This window comes from Elephas maximus, chromosome 12, assembly GCF_024166365.1.
Source record: "Elephas maximus indicus isolate mEleMax1 chromosome 12, mEleMax1 primary haplotype, whole genome shotgun sequence".
NCBI lineage: Eukaryota > Metazoa > Chordata > Mammalia > Proboscidea > Elephantidae > Elephas > Elephas maximus.
This window is the reverse complement of record NC_064830.1, coordinates 96,912,814-96,932,166: the sequence shown is the minus strand read 5'-3', so window position 1 is coordinate 96,932,166 and position 19,353 is coordinate 96,912,814. Positions and strand designations below refer to the sequence as shown.

The window sequence follows — 19,353 nt, the reverse complement described above, 5'->3', positions numbered from 1 at the left end:
AGCCCCACCCCCACATCCTAGAACTATGTTCTGATGTCTCTCCAGGCCCCAGCCTGTTTGCTCTGGCCTTGGCCCTGCCCCAGGCCTGGCCCTGCCCCAGCACCACCCCCTCTCCTTGACCCCGCCCACATCACCTGGGCCCCACCTATGTTCCCTGGGCTTTTCCCACACCCATGGTGTCCCAGCAGGTGGCTGGGGTACCTGGGCCTGCTCCTGCTGAACGTCATCATCTGTCTTCTGGTGCTGGTGGGGCTCATTCGAAGCTCCAAGGGCACCCTGATCGGGTGAGTCTGTGGGAGGTGAGATGCTCCCTTGAGTCGTGCTCCAGCCACAGGGTCTGCAGCAGGACTTAGGCCAGACTCTGGCTTGTAGTCTGCCCCAGGTGGGGCTTCCTGTGGACAAAGCCATGCTCTGAGACCCACCCCGTCCAAGTCCTTGGCAGACAGCCATGTGGCCTGGGTCTCAGGCACACAGGCCCAGCCAGGCCTTGTTTCCCGTGTCTGCTCCCCTCAGGCTACCGAGGGCATGGGGACAGAGGGCGATGCAGGGCAGCCGGTGTAGACCACATCTAGCCCTGACTCTGCCACCTCACAGTGGGCGGCCTTGGGCAGGCAGCCCGTTACTTCAGACCCCCGTTTCCTCTCCTGGAAGTTGCAGAGAGTGGCAGCTCGCCTGCTGGGGGGCCACACGGCGTGGGCGTTGCACCTCACTGCAGATTTTAACCCTCACGCCCTGGCCGTATCTGGGCCAGGTGCTGGGAGAGAAGGGTGGACAGGAGCGTGCCCTTGCCCTTGTGGCGCTCCCAGATGGCAGACAGGACGAGTACAAAGAGTGTGCATGGGGCAGGGAGGCTGTGGTCTCCGGGGAGGGGCAGTGAGGGCATTGTAGGCGGGTGCTCTGCAGGGTCCCTGTCTTGCCCGGAGAGCTGCTGTAGGAGGGCGAGGGGAGAGTGGAGACAGGAGGAAGGTGTAGTCACAAAGCCTGCGGGGGAGTGTGTGGGAAGGGCCCCCAGGGGCAGGGAGAGTATGTGGGAGGGGGCACAGGGGCAGCAGGAAGCCTGCATGCCAGAGAGGCAGCACCTGGTCAGGCAGGTACTGGGCGGAGGGGCCAAGTGGGACAGGGCCTGGTCTGCCTGAGGACTGCTCTGTGGAACAGACTCGGGTCTGAGTGAACGCGGGTCAACCAGCTGCCTGCTGAGAAGGGACTTGGGCAGTGGGGTTGGGAACATTAGGGTCTGTGTGGCTCTGAGCTCGCTGAGCCCCAGCTCCAGCCCCAGTAGGGAGGGTCATTGCCCTGAGCCCTGCCAAGGCAAGGCACCACATATGCCCTGGGCCCTGTCCTGGAGCCCACAATGGTACATCCCTGGCCTGGGGTGCTGACTGCTCTCTCTGCCCCAAGGGTCTGCCTGCTGGGGGTGCTGGCCCTCATCATCAGCTGGGCCGCCTTGGGCTTAGAGCTGGCTGTGTCTGTGGTGAGTGGCAGAGGGCCAGCCATGTGCTAGGCACCGGGGAGGGGTGGAAGGAATCCTATCCTCTTCCCTCCCATTTTCCCTTGGGACACAGTGGTCTCAAGAGGGTTGGGGACACCCAGCAAGTCACCGCCCCTCAGATTATCACTCCGCCTTCCTGAGCTGATAGCAGTCCCCCTGGGGTGTTAGGTTCTCCCTGAGAGCTGAGGGACAGGAGGATGGCTTCCCCTGGAGGCCTCTCTGGGTCAACCCATCTTCCACACCTGGGCCCCCAGGGTTCCAGTGACTTCTGCGTGGACCCCGATACCTTCGTGACCAAGATGGTGGAGGAACATTCGGTGCTCAGCGGGGGTGAGTGTGGGCTGGCAGGACTGGGAAACAGGCGGAGGAAGGCCGAGGCATCTTGCCCTCAGGCAGCCCTGGGAAGTGCAGGCAGCCCCAGCCTGGAAAGCCAGCGAGTGAGCTTGTCAATCTGGGCTTGTAGAGAGTCCAGAAGGTGGAACACAGGCCCGGGGTAAGTGTGCAGGACTCCGGGCTCATTGTGGGGAGCAGAGACCCAAGTGGATGCTGAGCGGGGCTGTTGTGAGAAGGTCCTCGCTTACATTCTTGCACCCCCTTCCGATTCTGTGCTGTGGTGCAGAGGTGGGTCTGCAGGTGGGCACTGGGTTCCCCCTGAGAAAGGAGGCCCCTGGAACTCCAGGCTGGATGTCCTGTTAAAAGGAAGGGCCCTGCAGCTCACAGAGCAGTGAGCAGGTGATTGAGGTGTATGAGGTAGTCAGGGTCTCCAGATTCTCTAAGAGAAGCTGGGTGGTGAGACTGGTAAGTAAATGCCTCCCCTTTTAAAGGCTGGTATCCAAATTTTAAAAATGTTTTAACATGGGGGTGAGAGACAGCACACCTGTGCCCAGGGCTCCCAGGCAGAGGCCTCAGGGCTGTGACCTTGTCTCCTTGGGGCAACACTCAGGCTAAGTGTTGTGTTCTTCCCAAGGAACCTGGCGAGGAGGGGGTGGGTGCGTTGGCCGAGGAGGGTTCTGACCCCACCCCACCCCCTGCTGCCTGCTGTCCCAGAGCCAGAGAGTGCAGGCTTGGCCCCCAGGAGTGGGTCACAGGTACCTCAGAGACAGCTCAGTGGAAGTGGGGCTGGCCAGGCCTTCCGTTCCCTCATGCACTCAGGCAAACGTATGCACACACACATGTGTGCACACTCACACGCAGACCACCCCGCCAGCAGCCACGCGCTCAGTTCCCTCACCTCTCTCCGCAGACATCGCACAGTACTACCTGACCTGCTCACCCCGTGCTGCCAACCCCTTTCAGCAGGTGAGGTTCGGGGGCTGTTCCTGCCCTATCCCAGTGCTCGTCCCTTGCCCCAGAGAGGGCCAGGGTCCTGGGGAGGAGGGCACAGAGCCTGAAGCACCTTAACATGCGTAGGAGGCAGAGCTGGCGCTGCCTTCCCAGCCAGCCAGCCGCAGCCTACTGTGCCCGTGCTCACGCCTCAGCCCCCAGGAGCCATGGCAGGGGCAGCTGGGCAGAACTGTGTCGACGTCAGCTGCCCACTTAGGGTGGCCTGCTGATGGTCCCCACATCCCTGGGGTTCTTCATCCTTGGGTTGCCCTTGGCCAATCTGTCCAGTAGGTTGCCGGGGGCAGGGGAGGGGAGTCCCTGAGGCCAGTTTTGTGGAATAACCGTTTGGACTGGTGTGTTGGTGGTAGAATCAAAAGTCACCAGGCAGGACCAGCTGGGGACACCATTTTGCCCACTGCCTGTCATTACTCCATCATTGCATCACTCTTGGGGTCCCAAAGAGTGTTATCTGCTTTAGAGATGTCGTAGATTCAGGAGAGGGTGTGGCAGCCTGGTGCAGTGAGTGAGGGGTCCTGTAGGCTGGCTGCCAGGTGCCATAGGGCAGTGTTCCCAGGGCCACCTCTGCTCCTGGGATGGCCAGCCCATCCTGGCAGCCTCGTTGCCGATACCACCTGGACACCCTGTGGACTGGCTGGAGCCCCTGGGCTGCCATCCTTGCCTTCCTTTGTCTGCTGAGTCCCAAGGAGGGGATCAGGTGGCCCGCGCCCTGGCCCCACCTCATTACTGGCTCTGTGTGAGCAGAAGCTGTCAGGCAGCCACAAGGCACTGGTGGAGATGCAGGACACCGTGGCTGAGCTCTTGAAGACAGTCCCGCGGGAGTCCCCGGCCACCAAGGTGAGGCACTGTGGGTGGGGGCTGGCGGAGCCCCTCACAGGGTTCAGGGCCCCTCCTCTGCTCACAGAGGAATGCAGGTCACAGAGCAGAGCTGATTTAGCAGGACTGTTCCCTTTTTCTTCCAGCCCTTTCCGCCTACAGGCCTCTTTTCTCCTCCCCTTCCCCTCCCTTCCTTTTCCATGGAGACTTTTGGTAGGTTTTTAAAAAGAATTTCGTTTTTTATATTTTTTAAAGTAACGAAAAGCTGTGTATAAAAAAACAGGGTAAATGGCAACAGATCGAGGAACAAAATCCCCACCTGGCTCAGAGGTTCCCGCCGGCGCTGCGCCCCCTGGAGGCGTTCTGGGAAGGCGCAGGCATCCTTGCTTTTTCCCTGTGGGGCGGGGCCTGAGCACGCACTTCCTGAGATGTATTTCTTGTTTCTGGTACAGTGAGGGCATCCTGTTGGTTTTCTGCAATTAAGCCGGTGTCCTGAAATTCAGGAAAAGAGGGCTGGGTCTGATGGGGGCGAGAAGAGCTGATTTCAAGGAACCGCTGTCCACACTTAGGGGTTCCTTGTAGTCAATTTTCCACGCATAAGGTATAAACAGGCGTCTGTGTATGCACACACACACAAACACACAGAGACACAGACACACAGCGACACAGACACACATGGACATACACAGAGACAGGCACACACACGGACACACACGGAGACAAATGCACAATTAAGTGCGCAGACAAACACACAAATAGACTGACAGAGACACCTATACACACAGACACAGGCATACACACAGACTCAAACATGTAGACACAGACATACACAGAGGCACACAAACACACACATGGACACACATAGGTAGACACACACAGAGGCACATACACACAGATGCATACACATGAACACATACAGACACACAAATCTACACACGGGTGTGTACACACAGACAAATACAGAAGAGAAACACGCAGACACAGTCACAGGCACACATAGACTCACAGAGATACCTATACACACACGTACAGACACAGACACGCAAACATACACTCACAGAGACACAGGTACACACACACACAGACTCAGACATCTGTATGCACATAGACACACAGACGCGCACGTGCAGGTGTGCACACGTACACACACACATGTACACTTGTGCTGCAGCACTGGGCTCACTCACAGTCTTCATATGCAGTTTTTCTCGAAGGAGTCGTGAGGGTCTTCCCTCATCTTGAAATGCTCCCTAAAGTGTGATTTCTGAGACAAAGCCTGGTCCCCATCACTGGACACGTGGGCTGTGAGCTGTTGCTCCCACAACCAGTGGAGGGTACCTGTCTTCCCAGGGCCCATGCAGAGGTCGGGGATCAGTCTTAATGGCAGGCTGCAGGGTGGAAGAGACCTGGGGGCTCCCAGGAGGGGTGTGGCTGCTTCAGGCCCCTCCCGGGTGGTGCTGACCTTGCGTGGTGCCTGCCACCAGGACCCCCTGCTACGCGTCCAGGAGGTGCTGAACGGCACGGAGGTGAACCTGCAGCACCTCACAGCCCTGGTGGACTGCCGCAGCCTACACCTGGTGAGCCAGCCCTCAGAGTGGACGCTATGCTAGGGGAGTGCTGGGGGCCAAGGGAGCAGCTGGGAGGGGGTAAGCCACTCGGAGGAAGGGGTCCACCACGGCTCATGTTCCTATCCCATCTCGCTGCCCCATCCCCATCGGCACAGGACTACGTGCAGGCCCTGACCGGCTTCTGCTACGACGGCGTCGAGGGTCTCATCTACCTGGCCCTCTTTTCCTTCGTCACGGCGCTCATGTTCAGCTCTATCGTCTGCAGCATCCCGCACACCTGGCAGCCCAAGAGGTGAGGCCCAGGCCACACAGATGTGCCCTCCTAGACACCCCACACCCAGGTGGAGACGAGGGGTAGGGGCACCCTCACCTGTTTATGCTCTAGGCCTCTGTGGCAGCTGGGAACCAGGCAGGCCAAGAGGAGCAACCCCATTTTGCAGATGAAGGACTGAGGCCAGAGGAGCTCCCGCCCAGGGAACACGAGGCCCAGAGCAGGCAGGGAGAGGGCCAGGGTCTCCGCCCCCAGGCTGGCCCTGTGCCCATGTCCCGAGGGCTGGGTCCCGGCCCTTCCATGGTTCTGACCAGCTGGACTCAGGATGTCTTTCTCATCCACCCCTTCCAGCCCGGCGTCCCCTCTCATCCACCCCTCCCAGCCTGGCATCCCCTACCTCAGGGTGCAAGTGTGCAGAGCTGTAGGGACTCAGCCTCTGTGGCGGGTGGTCCATGGGGTTAAGGCCTTCAGCTGAGTGACCAGGAGCTACCTTGTCTACCTTGTCCACCTTGAAGTTGGGGGCCTGGCAGCCCCTGCCTCAATGTCCCCAGCAAGAACTAGATTGAGTGGTGTATAGAGATGCCAGGAGCTCTGAGTAGCTCAGAAAATTGGGCCACAGTAGTTGGGATCAACCCCCTCCTCATGGCTCTGACCTCCAGCATCTCCTGTGGGGAGGTAGAAGGTTCTGGCGAGGCCCCTTCCCAGCGCATCCTGCAAGCCCAGCCACTTTCCCTCCCACGTGGGCTATGGCTGCTTCTTGGTGGCCTAACTGGGGTGACAAGTAGCCCAGCTCAGACTTCTTCCCTTTGTCTAGATTCCTACTCTGTTGTGATGGCGGCAGTGATGCTCCTGATGGTGGTTGTGGTGGTGGTGGTGGAGGTGGTGTTGATGGTGCAGAGAATGGCGATGGTAGAGGTGATGGTGATGGTGGTTGTGGTGGTGGAGATGGAGGTGGTGATGGTGGTGGTGACACTGTTGGTGATGGTGGTAACAGAGGTCGTAGTGGAGGTGAGGATGGTAGAAGTGATGGCGATGGTGGTGATGGTGGCAGTAGTGACGGTGTTGGTGATGGAGGTAGTAGTGATGGTGGTGATGGTTGTGATGAGGGTGCTCATGTTGGCAGTAGTGATGAGTGGCGGCGATGGTGGCAATAGTGATGGTGACGGCAATAAAGGTGGCAGCTATACGGTAGTCTTAAGAGCACAGCCCTGGAACCAGACGGCCTGCATTCAAATCCTGGCTCCACCCTCACTGTGTGATGTGGGCAGGTCGTTTAACCCCTCTGGGCCTCAGTTTCCCAAACTCTTAAATGGGGTTGTAAGAATAGACCCCTCCCAGGGTCGAGTGAGCACCAAGGAGCACCTCAGTGTAAGGACTCAGACCCGACGGTGGCTGGTAGTCCTGGTGGGATGGAGAAGTGGGGTTGATGAGCCATGCTTGGCCGAACTGTGCCCTCACCACCGGGCATCTGGGATCAGGTGGCCAGAGGTGAGCCTCGGGTGCTGAGGGGCCTGGCTGCCCTGGCCCCCCACTGGAGCCCTGAGCCAGAGCGAGGGCAGGAAGCCAGAGGGCATCAGAGCGAGGAACCCAGGCTGGTGGTTCCCCGGGTGCAGACAGGTGGACCTGCAGAGCCAGGACAGGGAGCTCAAGCCCTAGATGAGACACTGTGCAGGTCCTGCACTCAGGTGATCCCTGGGGCCTGAGACATCTGGGCCTCATCTCCCATTGCAGAGAAGGGAGCTGAAGCATGGAGAGACGAGGGGACCAGCCCACTCTCCCCCCATGATGCATGGCAGAGCTGGGTTGGGACTCAGATGTGCTTGCCCTTGAGCCAATGCCCAGGGCCCCTAGGGGCTGGCTGCCTCATGCCTGACCTGCCCAGGGGCTGAGCCCATGCCGGTTCCCTCCTGCAGAGGCCCTGACGAGGATGGGGAGGAGGAGGTGGCCCCGGGGCCACGGCAGGCTCCCGACAGCCTGTACCGTGTGCACATGCCCAGCCTGTACAGCTGCGGGAGCAGCTACGGCAGTGAGACCAGCATCCCAGCCACGGCCCACACCGTCAGCAACGCGCCGGTCACCGAGTACATGTGAGGGGTGCCGGGCGGGCAGCGGCACGCGGCGTGCTTGGGGCACCATGAGGGCCCAACAGACACCAGGGCCTTGCTTAGAGGTCCAGCTCCAGCCCTGGGCCAGCAGGAGAACAGGGGCTCAGAAATGGCAAGAGCGAGGCTGGTTGGGGGCACAGGGCGGGGGAGGGACAGTTGGAGGTGAAGGGGTGCCCCGGGGGCTGTGGGTGTGGCTGGGCAGCCCAGGGGAGCTGAGAGGCTGGTGGGGGCTGGGCTGGGGGCTGAAAGCCTGGCAGTGAATGCCTTCTGCTCCCAGGTGAGCCTCTTAGATAGGGGGTCTTGAGGGGGCACAAGATCAGACTGGGGCTCCATGTCTAGGGCACCAGGAAGCTGTGGCCAAGGGCCCCAGGGCCTGGGCACGTGGCATGTGGGGAGGTGGAGAGGCAGGAGGAGCTGGGCAGAAGTGGGCAGCTTTGAGCCTTTGTCACGGTCCCAGGATTCTTGGGGCACCGTGGACCCTGTTCATGAGCAGCACACAGAGCAGAGCGGTGGTGAAGAGGCACATTAAGGAAGCCCTGTGGTACACCCACCCCTGCTGACATCAGTATTGGGGATGGGGGTACCTGTCACAGTGCTGGGCCAAGCCGGGACCGTTGAGGCCAGCCAGGGTCACTCAGCCCTCCCTTTCTCCTACTCCTCAGGAGCCAGAATGCCAACTTCCAGAACCCTCGCTGTGAGAACACCCCCCTCATCGGACGCGAGTCCCCGCCGCCCTCAGTAAGTCTCAGGGCAGGGAGGGTGGGGTAAGGGTGCCCCAGCCTTGGAGTGGGGGCCACACCATGTCTCTTCCCACGTCGAGCGGCAGAGGCTTGGTGGCCCACGTGAGCCTCCGTCCCCAGGGCTCTTGGGGGGCCTGGGCTGGGCTCACCTGCTCTTCCCAGCTGCTCAGGGTTTGCAATGGGCCAGCTGCCCTGAAGTCAGGGGCCTGTGTCTCCTCAAGACTTGCTCTTATAGCTCAACTCGGGTGGTGCTATTGGCTGGGACAGGGTTCAGGGGTCTCTAGGACAGTCCCTGACATCTCTTTTGCCATGCCTCGTTAATGACCAGCGTGGCCCCCTTGAGTTCCTGAGGTGGCCGTGCTTTCCTCATCTTTCCTTGCTTGGTTCCTTCCATGATGCCTGCTCAGGTCCTGGCTCACGGCTGCTCTGCCTGGGCCTGGCACCTGTCTGCCCTCTGAGAGGGAGACACAAGTGAAACACACACGGGGCACAGGGTGCTGGCTGGGGTGCCAAAGAAGAGGAGTTTGCCGAGAGGCTGGGGGCTGGTGGCCCCCCACCAGGCCAGAGGTCAAAGGCCATCCTGCTTCAGACCCACCAGGGCCACTGGCAGTCGCCTTGCTGTGGGTCCTTCTCACCCTGGTCACCACCCAGACCCCAAGGCTGGCCCCACCCTGCGTTCCGGCGTTGAGGCGCCCTCTCTCTCTCTCTCTCCCTACCTCCCCACCCTGGGCCCTCCTAGCGCTACCTGGCTGCCCTGGACTCTGGCAGCCACGCGGGCTGGCAATTTAAGCCCACGGACAGTGCCCGAACGCTGTGGTAACCGTGCCGCCCTCAGCGACAGGTACCGACGCCCCTGGGCCCGTCTGCCCTGCACAGCCTGCTGCTGGGCCTCGTGCTGCAGCGCCCTCCTCACCCTGGCTATGAGGGGCCGTACTGGCCTCGTACCCTGCCCAGGGGGGCCCAGTGGGCTATGCTCAGGCCCTCAGCGGTGTGGCTTGTGCACCCAGCCCACAAGGCCCCCAGGTTTGACCCTGGGCTTGGAGATTCCCAGACAGGCCAGAGCCCCCTCCCACAGACCCTGGCCCCACAGCCCAGCCTCTGGACTGTTTGCCACAAACTACAGGTGACCCCAGTGCCCCCAACAGTGTGTGCGCAATCCATGCTGTCACTCCCAGCAAGGAAGCCACCCACCCAGATCCCTGTGGATGCCTGTACGCCCACACCTGGGCTCGGGACGGAAAGAGCGCAGGTGCAGCTAGGGACCTGGGGTCTACCAGACAGTGGGCCTGGCCTCCCAGGCACAGCTTTTGCATGCCAACTCGTGCAGACAAGTGTGTGTGGACAGGTGAGTGCAAACAGATGCATGCAGACAGGTGTGTGGACAGGTGCATGCTGACCAATGCATGTGAACAGGTGTGTGCAGACAGATGCATTTGGACAGGTATATGGACAAGGTGTGCTGGCAAGTGTGTGTGGACAGATGCCTGCAGACAGGTGTATAGATTGGTGCCTGTGGACAGGTGTGTGGACCTGGGCACAGGCTTCTCCCAGCTGTCCCCCACAGTGGGTGCCCAGACTGCGGCTGCATGGCCGCCTGCCTGTCCCTCCCCCTACATGGATGACCTGGTCTCCCTGCAGCCTGCCACAGTCCTGCCCCCTTTGCGGCTGCCCTCGGGCTGTTTGCAACCTTCTTCCCCTACAGGGTTCCTGGAGGGTTCTCAGTGACCAAGCATTCTCCCTCTGCATCTGGGGGCTGGGAAACTTGCTTGGGTCCCTGGGGGAGCTGCTGGGTTGAGAGCATGTCCCTGGGGCCCACTAGGGATAGGCAAGCTTCAAGCCTGAGTTCTGGGGTCCATCTGCAGGGCTCACATCAGCTGGTGACCTGGCCAGAGTCCTAGTCTTTGGCACCCTCCAGATGGGCATGTGAGGCCCTCAGCACATGTCTGTCCTGTGTGTTTCCCTCAAATGCACACACTCATGCTCGCATGCACCCGCAGCACACACGTGCACACACATGCTTACAAATTCATGTGCTCACATGCGCACACCTGCTCATACTCGCATGCACTCATGTGCACACACTCAAACGCACCAGCTCACACCCACACCCAACCAGATACTTGCATGCACACACACATAAACGTGGATGCACTAGCACACTCAGTGCACACACACTCGTGTGCATATGCAGTAGGTTTGATGAGGGTGGCCCAGGGACCGGCGCTCTAGGGGGTGGGTGGCAGGCGAGGGCTCTCCACCTCCTGAACTGCCCGGTGCCCCAGGGAGGAGCTGGCTCACCACCTGTGTGGGCAGGCAACATCACCATGGCCCAAGGGGCCTACTGGGGCTTTTGGGGGGCCTTCTTCCAGGATGGTGACAGGCAGACAGGTGGGGTGCTTCATGGCCCAGGGGAGGGGTCCCTCAGGTGGGCTCCACACTCTGTAGGGATGAGCCGTGGGCATGCCAGGGCCCGAGGGGGTGTCTGGCCCTTCCTGGACACCAGCCTGGCCCCTGCTTTGCGTGACTTCCGTCAGCTCCTCTCATGGGCTCCCCAGCCCAGGCCTGGGCCGCTGCACTGCAGGCTGCCTGGGTGTAGGGCCTTTGGGGCACATCAGAGCTCCAGCCCTTGGGGGTGGCTGGCTCCACCAGCGCTGGAGGGAGGGGACTCATCAGGAGAGGAAACAGGGCACTCTTCCTGCCCTGAGCCTGGCAGAGTTTGGTCCCCGAGGTTGCACTGCCCTCCCCAGGCCAGCCCTCTCAGGGTCCAGGCCCTGGGCCAGCTGCTCTCGAGCCAAAGCCTCCATCTGTACTGCTGTATCCTGCCTCCCAGGGGACCAGGGACCACAGCAAGGAGACCACCGGCAGCACCCAGCTGTGCCCATGGGCCCTGCTGACCCCGCTGACCCTGCCCCCTCTCTCCCTCAGTACACCTCCAGCATGAGAGCTAAATACCTCGCCACGAGCCAGCCGCGCCCCGACTCCAGCAGCAGTGGGCACTAGACCGCGCCGCCAGCACCGCCCCCACGTGCCAACCCCCCTGTGCCAGCGCCATGCAGCCGCTCACCCTGAGGGCCGCCGCCGGACCCCCGCACGCCTTGTCAGCCCGGAGCCCCCGCCTTCCTTCCTACAGGGTGCAGAAGCCAGGCTGCCTGCAAGACTCAGCTGTACCACTCAGCCCCACACCTGGCATGTGTGACTATGCCACTGCCATCCACCCTGTCACCTGGCCTGACCCACCCCCATGCCCTCAGCAATGGCTAGGAGCTGGCTCTGTGCTGGGCTCCATCCTTGGCACACCTGCCCTTGCACCTGCCTGCATGACCGCCACACTTGCTCCCCCATGCCTGCTGGATCCCCAGATCTGTCCTGCCTCCAACCACACACCCCCTCTTGCAGCTTCTCCTGGCCCCCTGGAAGTCTCTGTAATTCTTTTGTAATCACAGGCTCCTATGGGCCTTCCCTGCTCTAGGCTTCTGCTCACCACTGCAGGGGCGACAGGCTGGCCGGCGAGACCACACCCGCTTCTCCACCCTCCCACACAAAGGAGACTCCCCCAGAGGAAACTCCCCCACACTGTCCCCAGCTGGCAGGTGGCAGTGGACATAGTGGTCACAGACGCTGATCTCCCTGTGCCCGGCTGTCCTGGGCATCCCTGTCTCTCTCACTCCGGTGCCTGTGTGGACCACAGCCTCCCTGCTGGCTGCCAGAGCCCTCTCCAGGGTGGCCCCGCTTCCCCCTCTCCTTCAGCAGCCCCCCATGAACCCAGCCTGACTATGCTCCGACCCTATCCCCGCCTGTGCTGCTGGGGCAGCAGCCCGGTTGTTTTTGGTGCCAAATCCCCCACGCCCCCCTCCAACTTTTGTGGCCTCGTGGGCTTGTTCTTTGCACTAACCACGTTTGTCGTTTCTAGGCGGGCTGCTATCTAGCTACAGGAAGTGGCTGCCCCGCCCCCCATCCTTGGTTCCATTTCCATCCAGGACCAACAGATGCGGTGTGTCCAGGGTCTCTCCTCAGGATGGCACTGAGCTGGCTGTGACTGTCCCCTCAGCCTGGCCGCCCGCTCCTCCTGCTGTTGTTAGGTGCCATCGAGTCGGTTCCAACTCATAACCACCCTGTGTACAACAGAATGAAAACACTGCCCGGTCCTACACCATTCTCAAAACCGTTGCCGTTTGAGCCCATTGTTGCAGCCACTGTGTCAATCCATCTCATTGAGGGTCGTCTTCTTTCACTGACCGTGTACTTTACCAAGCATGATGTTCTTCTCCAGGCACTGGTCCCTCCTGAAAACATGTCCTGAGTACATGAGGCAAAGTCTCACCATCTTCCTTTCTAAGGAGCATTTTTCCAAGACATTTGTTCATTCTTCTGGCAGTCCATGGTATATTCAGTATTCTTTGCCAACACCATAATTCAAAGCCATCAATTCTTCTGTCTTCCTTATTCATTGTCCAGCTTCACTTGCATATGAGGCAATTGAAAATACCATGGCTTGGGTCAGGTACACCTTAGTCCTCAAGGTGACATCTTTGCTTTTTAACACTTTAAAGAGGTCATTTGCAGTACTAACCACTAACCTCACTCCCAGCACAGCAGGTGCCAGCTGGCCAGCCGCTAGGCCAGGGGACCAGTGTCCTGGCTGGAGCAGAGGCCGGCGGGAGCTAGGGCAGAGACCTACTTCCTCATGGGCATGCTGGGAGGGCAGAGACCCACAGGCAGGCCCAGGTCCTCGGGGACAGTGGTCCTTGGGCTGCAGGACTGAGCTGGGCCTCTGCTGGCCTCAGTCTTCCTACCTGTGAAGTGGGAACAAGCTTCCCGATGGTGCTTTTGGCTTTAGTGTACGATGTTTGCAGGGCTTCCTATGTCAGGATCAGCTCTGGCCCTGGTGGCCCAAAACAGGGTGGGGGGACCAGTGCAGGCTGTGGTCTGTACACCAAAACTGGGCAGCCAGGTGCAGGTCTGGGCCCGCAGGGAGGTGGCAGGCAGCCTCACAGTTTACAGACATGGGCCTTCTAACCAGAGCAGCGGGTGCTGCCTGTTCCAGAAATTACAAGTCCTGGGGCCCCCGGTGGTGGTGGGATCCCTGTCCCTCCCTCTGCAGCTGAGCCTCCTCTTTGCTGTGACCCCCTTGCCTTGTGCTGGTATCTGGGACCAAAAGAGGGAATGGGGGGCCACATCTGTGCCCCCTCCACAAGGCAGCTTCTGCCCCAGGTGGGAGGGGCGTGGGTGGGCTCGGGGGTACCTGAAGTGGGCCTGGGCCAGAGCCCTGCATCCGAGCCCCCCAGGTGTGGCCACACCCACACTGGTGGACTTTCTTCTGGGCCCCACGGGGCATGGAAGCCAGGCCACCACCACCTCCTAGGCCATCCTCCAGGCTCCACCCCGACCCCATCAGAGAGCCAGCCATGGAGACCTTCACCCGGCCCTGGCTGCCCACCAGCCGCAGGTTGGGGAGGCATGCAGGCTGGGGAGTCGTGGACACCCGGCCCCCTGCCCAGAAGCACAAGCAGCTGCCTCGACCAGACTGTACATACAGCGTGGGAGTTGTGCCCACAGCTCAGGCCCTGGGCTGCTTGGACCCCGGCTGCCTGCCGCGTGCCTGCGCACCCGGTTTGTGACTCATTGACTTCTTTTTCTCACCAAGGTTGGAGAAGGAAAAAGGGGAAATCAGAGTGTTCAACCTGAACTTCAGACACAGAGGGGAGCAGGTCGTTCTTTTTATTGTTTCTGGTGCCCCTGTCCTAACCACCCTGCCCTGGTGACCTCTCCACACCTGGGGACATTGGGTGGGACACCACCTGCATCACCCCCACTTAGCTCCCTGCACCAAGGATGACCACATAGGGACCAGATAAGTGGAAGGTGGCCACAAGGTGCCCTCCACCCAGGCCAAGCTGGGGCACAGGTGCTGATGGGGCTCCCTCAGCAGCACCCCACCCCCATGGCCCAGTGTGGCCAGGTTTGTAGTGAAGAGGCCTGCTGGCCATTTTCCTTTCCACCCCCCCCCCAACCTCATTTCACTATGCAACTCTGATCCCAGGCCCTGTCGTCCCTCTCCAGACCCTCCTGGCCCCTGGCCCTGCCTCAGGAGGGGGTGGAGGGGGGCAGACCCCGGCCCGGCTGGGGAGGGTGAGGGCTAGAGGCCCCTGTGTGAACGTTTCTGTGTTTAACCATAACGATTGTGTACGTACCACTTCATATTTGTTATGTATTATATATATATGATTTTATTAAACTTCTGAGCCTCCTAGTTGGTTCCTCTTCCTGGCCCTGCATCTCACCCCCAGTTTCACCATCGTGAGCGGTAAACTGAGGCTTGAACCATCTTTGCATCCACCCTTCTAGCCTCCGTCAGCCGTGGCTGTGTGTTTCTGTCGCTGTGTTACTGGGTTGTTTTTTTTTTTAACTGGGTTTGGGGTTTGATTTTTATTTCTTTGGGGGCTTTATTTTTCTTGGCAAATACTAAAACTCATTGATGTAATTTCTGTGGTTTCTATTCAGCTTGGGTTTAATGTTTTAAAATAAACAAATTTTGAAAAACAGGCCTCTTTTCCCAAGTCGTTGTGGCCTCTGCCCGAGAAGGGAGTTGGAGAGGCTGTTGGAGGTTTGTGGGGAGTCTGCCATTCTGGGGTCTGGACGAGATGGCCATGTGCCTAATGGCCACTCGTGCTCTGTGGCCTGTCAGCACCTGGCCTGTCAGCACGCCCTGGGGTGGCAGGTATAGTGGGGTGTCCTGGGAGGGGCTGGGCAGGCAGGAAAGACCAGCCACTGGGGGCCTTTCAGCAGTGAGTGGTGGTTGTCTGATACTTCACAAGCACCATTTTGCAGCCTGGAAGGTAGGTTGAGGCCCTGAGTGCCCTGGGACCCTGTGAACAGGCACCTTTGGCCCCCAGGCCTGGGATGAGGCACCTGGCCAGGGCAGTGGCTGGAGGTGAGCAGGGACAGGTCTGCGCAGTGGTGGGTCCCTGTGATGGATGTCTCAGCCCCCACAGAGACCCCCTCCACCAAAGCAGGGTTCAAGGTGCCCTTGTGGGGTAGCTCCCTTTGGCACTGGCCTCCTGGCAAGTTCCGCAGCATCCACCTCCCAGGTGGGGGTGCAGAGTGGGCGGGGCTGGGTGTGAGCAGGTTACAGGTGAGCCAAGAGAGTATGTTGGAGCAAGAAAGGGCAAGGGCAGTGAAGGAATGTGCAGGAGAGGGACCCTGGATTCAACCATTGTGGGGGGAGGAGGCATCTGGATAAGAGGTCCCTGGGGGTGGGACTTGGGTCAGGTTACTGGGTTTTGGATTAGCTGGACAGCTGGGGAGGAGACAGGAGGGCATGCATAAAGCTGAGTTGGGAGGGCGGTGTTGGCACATGAGAGGTTGAGTATGACCGTGGGGTGGGGACCTCTGGCGGAGACAAGGACAGGGTGGGGGGCTCATCCAGGGACACTGAAGTCTCCAGGAATGAATGCAGGGCTGTGCAGGAGAGGGGGGAGCCAGGGACCAATGTCTCCACCAATGGAAGGGCTGTGGGTACCGCAACCCTTGGGGCGGTGGGTAATTCAAAGCTGCAAGGGGGTTAGGAGGGAAGGAGGGAAGAGAATGGCCTGGAGGGGGCCAAAAGCAACCAAACCCATACTGTCAAGTTCATTCTGACTCATACGGAACCTACAGGACAGAGTAGAATTGCCCCATAGGGTTCCCAAGGCTGTAATCTTTACAGGAGACTGTCACATCTTTCTCCCAAAGAGTAGCTGGTGGGTTCCAACCAATGACCTCTCAGCAGCCAAGTGCTTAACCACTTTGCCACCAGGGCTCCTTCTGGAAGGGGCAGTGGGAACATTTCAGGGCAAGGGGTGTGTGAGATGCGTCAGCAGGGGCTCCATGCTCCTGGAGGTAGTTGGTTTCTGCTGGAGCCACTTCAGGACCCCCAGGAGGGCCGTGAGCTTGAATGCCAGGCCCCACCCCAGCTTCCAATGTGGCAGGTCTGGGGAGCCGGGAGTCTGCACTCCCAACAAGTTCCCAGGTGGCTGGCTGCTGCTGGCCTGGGGACCAATAAGGACACTGCTGCGTAGAGCAGGGAGGAGGGCAGCCACTCAGAGACGAGGTGGGCAATGGACTGTAGGGGGATGCTGTGGGATAGGCCCATGGGGGAGGGAAGTAGAGGGTGGTGGCGGAAGCTACCTACCTTGGCCTTGACTCTTGACATTACACATAATGTATGAACCCAGGAATCTCTGAGTGGAGCAAACCATTGACATGCTTGCCTGCTAATCCAAAGCCCAGGAGTTAAAGTCCATTTAGAGGTGCCTCAGAAGAAAGGCCTGGCAATATACTTCCAAAAATCAACCATTGAAAACCCCGTGGAGCAGAGTTCCACTCTGACACACGTGGGGTCACCAGAAGTTGGGTCAACTTGAGTGCAACTGGTGTTGGTGATGGCATGAATCCAATATGAGTAACAGTTTTAAATTTATGGTGTGAACTTTTAAGGGCTGCACCCCTAGATCCCGGGTAGGGTCTTAGGAAAGTGGGATTGGGAGTTGGGAGAGACACCACGGGATGTCGCCACCAGGTGGCACCCAAGGACTGTTGCAGGTCGACCGCAAAGGGGCTTATGTCTGGCTACTGGGCAGGGGCTGTGGGGGCAGCCCCCAAACTGGGTGTGGTAACACCATCTGGGCAGGCTCCATGGGTCAAGACAGAGCAACCCCAGGTCTGCGTGTGCCCCTAAAAAAAAAAGGATGTGTCAAATGCTTCTGTGTCCAACCTGGCTCAGAAAGTGGGGTTGGGGAGTGGGCGCTGCCAGGAACATCTGACAAGGCTGGGACCAGGGTTGGCAGGTGGACCTGGGGTGACCTAACACCCTACCTCCCCTCCATTCCCAGGCCCAGAGGGGCAGGACTGGCTTTTGGCACCGAGGAGCCTCGTGGAAAAGCCCCAGTCTGTGCTGGTGGTTGGGTAGGAGCTGGGAGGGTTGTAGACAACTGCATTCCAGCCTTCCAGGCATCCTGATGGGCCCCATGTACACCTCTGTCTAGTCTGTGTTGAGGCCAGAATGCCCTCCTCCCCCTACTGCATCTTTACAAATCTTCCTGCTCCAGTGGGGGGGGGCTCCTCTTCCAGGAAGTCTGCTGTGATTGCCCCCAGGTGGAGGGCCATTTCCTGAGCCTGATCTGGCTCAGGAAACCCTGGTGGCATAGTGGTTAAGTGCTATGGCTGCTAACTGAAAGGTCAGAAGTTCAAAACCACCACGCGCTCCTTGGAAACCCTGTGGGGCAGTTCTACTCTGTCCTATAGGGTTGCTGTAGGGTCACTATGAGTCAGAATTGACTCAACGGCAATGGCTTTGGTTTTTTTTGTTTGATCTGGCTCGGGCCTCTACTCTGGCCTGCTTCCAGGGGTCAGGGCTGGGGCCAGGGGGAGGCACTGCCACCCTCTCTGAGCACCCGGCAGCCTCAGTGGTTGGAATTTTATCTTCGAGAGCCCCACAGACTACCGGCAGTTGGGGTGGGGGTGTTTGGCTGGGCCAGCCGAGGTCCTGGCCAACAGGCTATGCCCAGCTGGCTGGACACAGCTGTCCCAGAATGTACCTTGGGGAGACACGAGGCTTCCTTTCCATGGAGAGGACCCCTTCCTCACTCCTTTGGGCAGAGGTAGGGAGCAGTCAGGCTATGGGCTCCCATCAGGCCCTTCTTCCCCTTCTGGGGACCAAGAAACCTCAGCTTCCAGTTTGGAAGAGGTAAGGGCCAAGCTCTGGTCTGCACTTCCCGGGGAAACCCTGGCTCAGAGCACACACTTTATCCCCGTTGCTCAGGTGGAAAGGTTGAGGCTTCCAAGGGCAAGGCCTCTCCAAGCCCCTGCCTGCCTCCCCTCTGCTCTTCTGGCCTTTTCAGGGGACAGCCTGGCCAAGCCTCGCCGGTCTGCACAGCCACACACAGGAAGTGGCCTTACCCACCACCCCCAGGTCCCCATGCCCTCTGACTCAGCGCGGGCAGGAAGTCCCTCTGCCCCTGCCTGCACTCGGGGGCTGCTCCCCTGCAACTTCCCCTACCCAGTTTCAGCTTCTCATCATCAGATGGGCCTGACATCTTGGTGACAGAATGGTAGCTGCCCCCACCAGGACTGGCAGACAGCTGAGCCCAGGGAGGCCTCTGAGCTTTGTGGTGCCCTCAAACAGGCCAGGCCCTGGAAGTCCCAGCCCCCCGCGTGCTTCAGACATGAAGCCTGACCTAGGAGTTTGGTTCCACCTGTGAAGGGCACCTAGTTGTACCAACTGTGCTGTGAAGGGGCTGGGTGGGAAGGGAGGAGAGGACCCCCCCCGCCACTGCCCCCGGTCAATGTCCACCCCTTGGGCAGCTGCTTGAGCCTTCAGAAAGCCATGCTCTGCTGTCTCAGCCCTGTGCGAGGCCACAGTGGAGTCAGGCCCTGCCGGGGCAGCCCCCAGCCAGGGCAATGAGGAAATGGCCACCCCTAGCCCTTCCACCTGGGGCCCTTATTTGAGGGAGTGGTGTGTGTCATCTGTGTCTGATGCGGCAGGCCTGGCATTGTCTCCAGCAGGCCAAAGGATGGGACACACAGACATCACACTGATTAGTGGAGGAGTCTGCTTTCTGATGTGCTGACAACAGCAAGCTTGATGCAGCATGTGGGGGGGGGCATAAGGCAAAAGACTTACTCCCCTAAAATGGGGGATCCCGTGACTGGGAGCTGAGGGTGGCAGGCAGCAAGAGTCCAGGGCAGGGCTACCGTTACTGGACATTTTGATCAAAGATTCTGTAAGAGAATCCTGATCAAAAGGGGAAAATGTGGCACAGAACTTCAAATTCTCATGGAATCCAGACTTTCTGGAGCCACTGAGGCTGGATGAACCCCCAAAACTATTGCCCTGTGATAACCTTTAAACCTTAAACCAAAACTATCCCCTGAAGTCATCTCTCAACCATTCAGTAGTTTAGCTTAATGAGAAAAAAATGTCTGTCTGGAGCATTGTATTCTTTTCAAGAATTTATTATACGTGATCATATTGACCACAACTTGA

General features: G+C 59.5%; 1 protein-coding gene across 4 annotated transcripts in view; it reads left to right on the top strand.

Annotated features, from left to right (window-relative positions):
• Positions 1-14,856, top strand: part of TTYH3 (tweety family member 3) — a 32,729-nt gene extending 17,873 nt beyond the window's left edge. The window contains exons 5-14 of one of the 4 annotated variants that reach the window (XM_049903772.1): positions 189-284; positions 1,399-1,471; positions 1,744-1,819; positions 2,733-2,788; positions 3,575-3,667; positions 5,131-5,223; positions 5,370-5,506; positions 7,399-7,572; positions 8,253-8,328; positions 12,308-14,856. In XM_049903772.1, coding sequence (XP_049759729.1) covers positions 189-284; positions 1,399-1,471; positions 1,744-1,819; positions 2,733-2,788; positions 3,575-3,667; positions 5,131-5,223; positions 5,370-5,506; positions 7,399-7,572; positions 8,253-8,328; positions 12,308-12,355 — 922 coding nt within the window. In that variant the 3' untranslated portion in view covers positions 12,356-14,856. Of the gene's footprint in view, positions 1-188; positions 285-1,398; positions 1,472-1,743; positions 1,820-2,732; positions 2,789-3,574; positions 3,668-5,130; positions 5,224-5,369; positions 5,507-7,398; positions 7,573-8,252; positions 8,329-9,069; positions 9,239-11,255 lie in introns of those variants that run through there. The other 3 variants (XM_049903771.1, XM_049903770.1, XM_049903773.1) reach the window with 3 other exon arrangements.
• Positions 14,857-19,353: the final 4,497 nt, after the last annotated feature.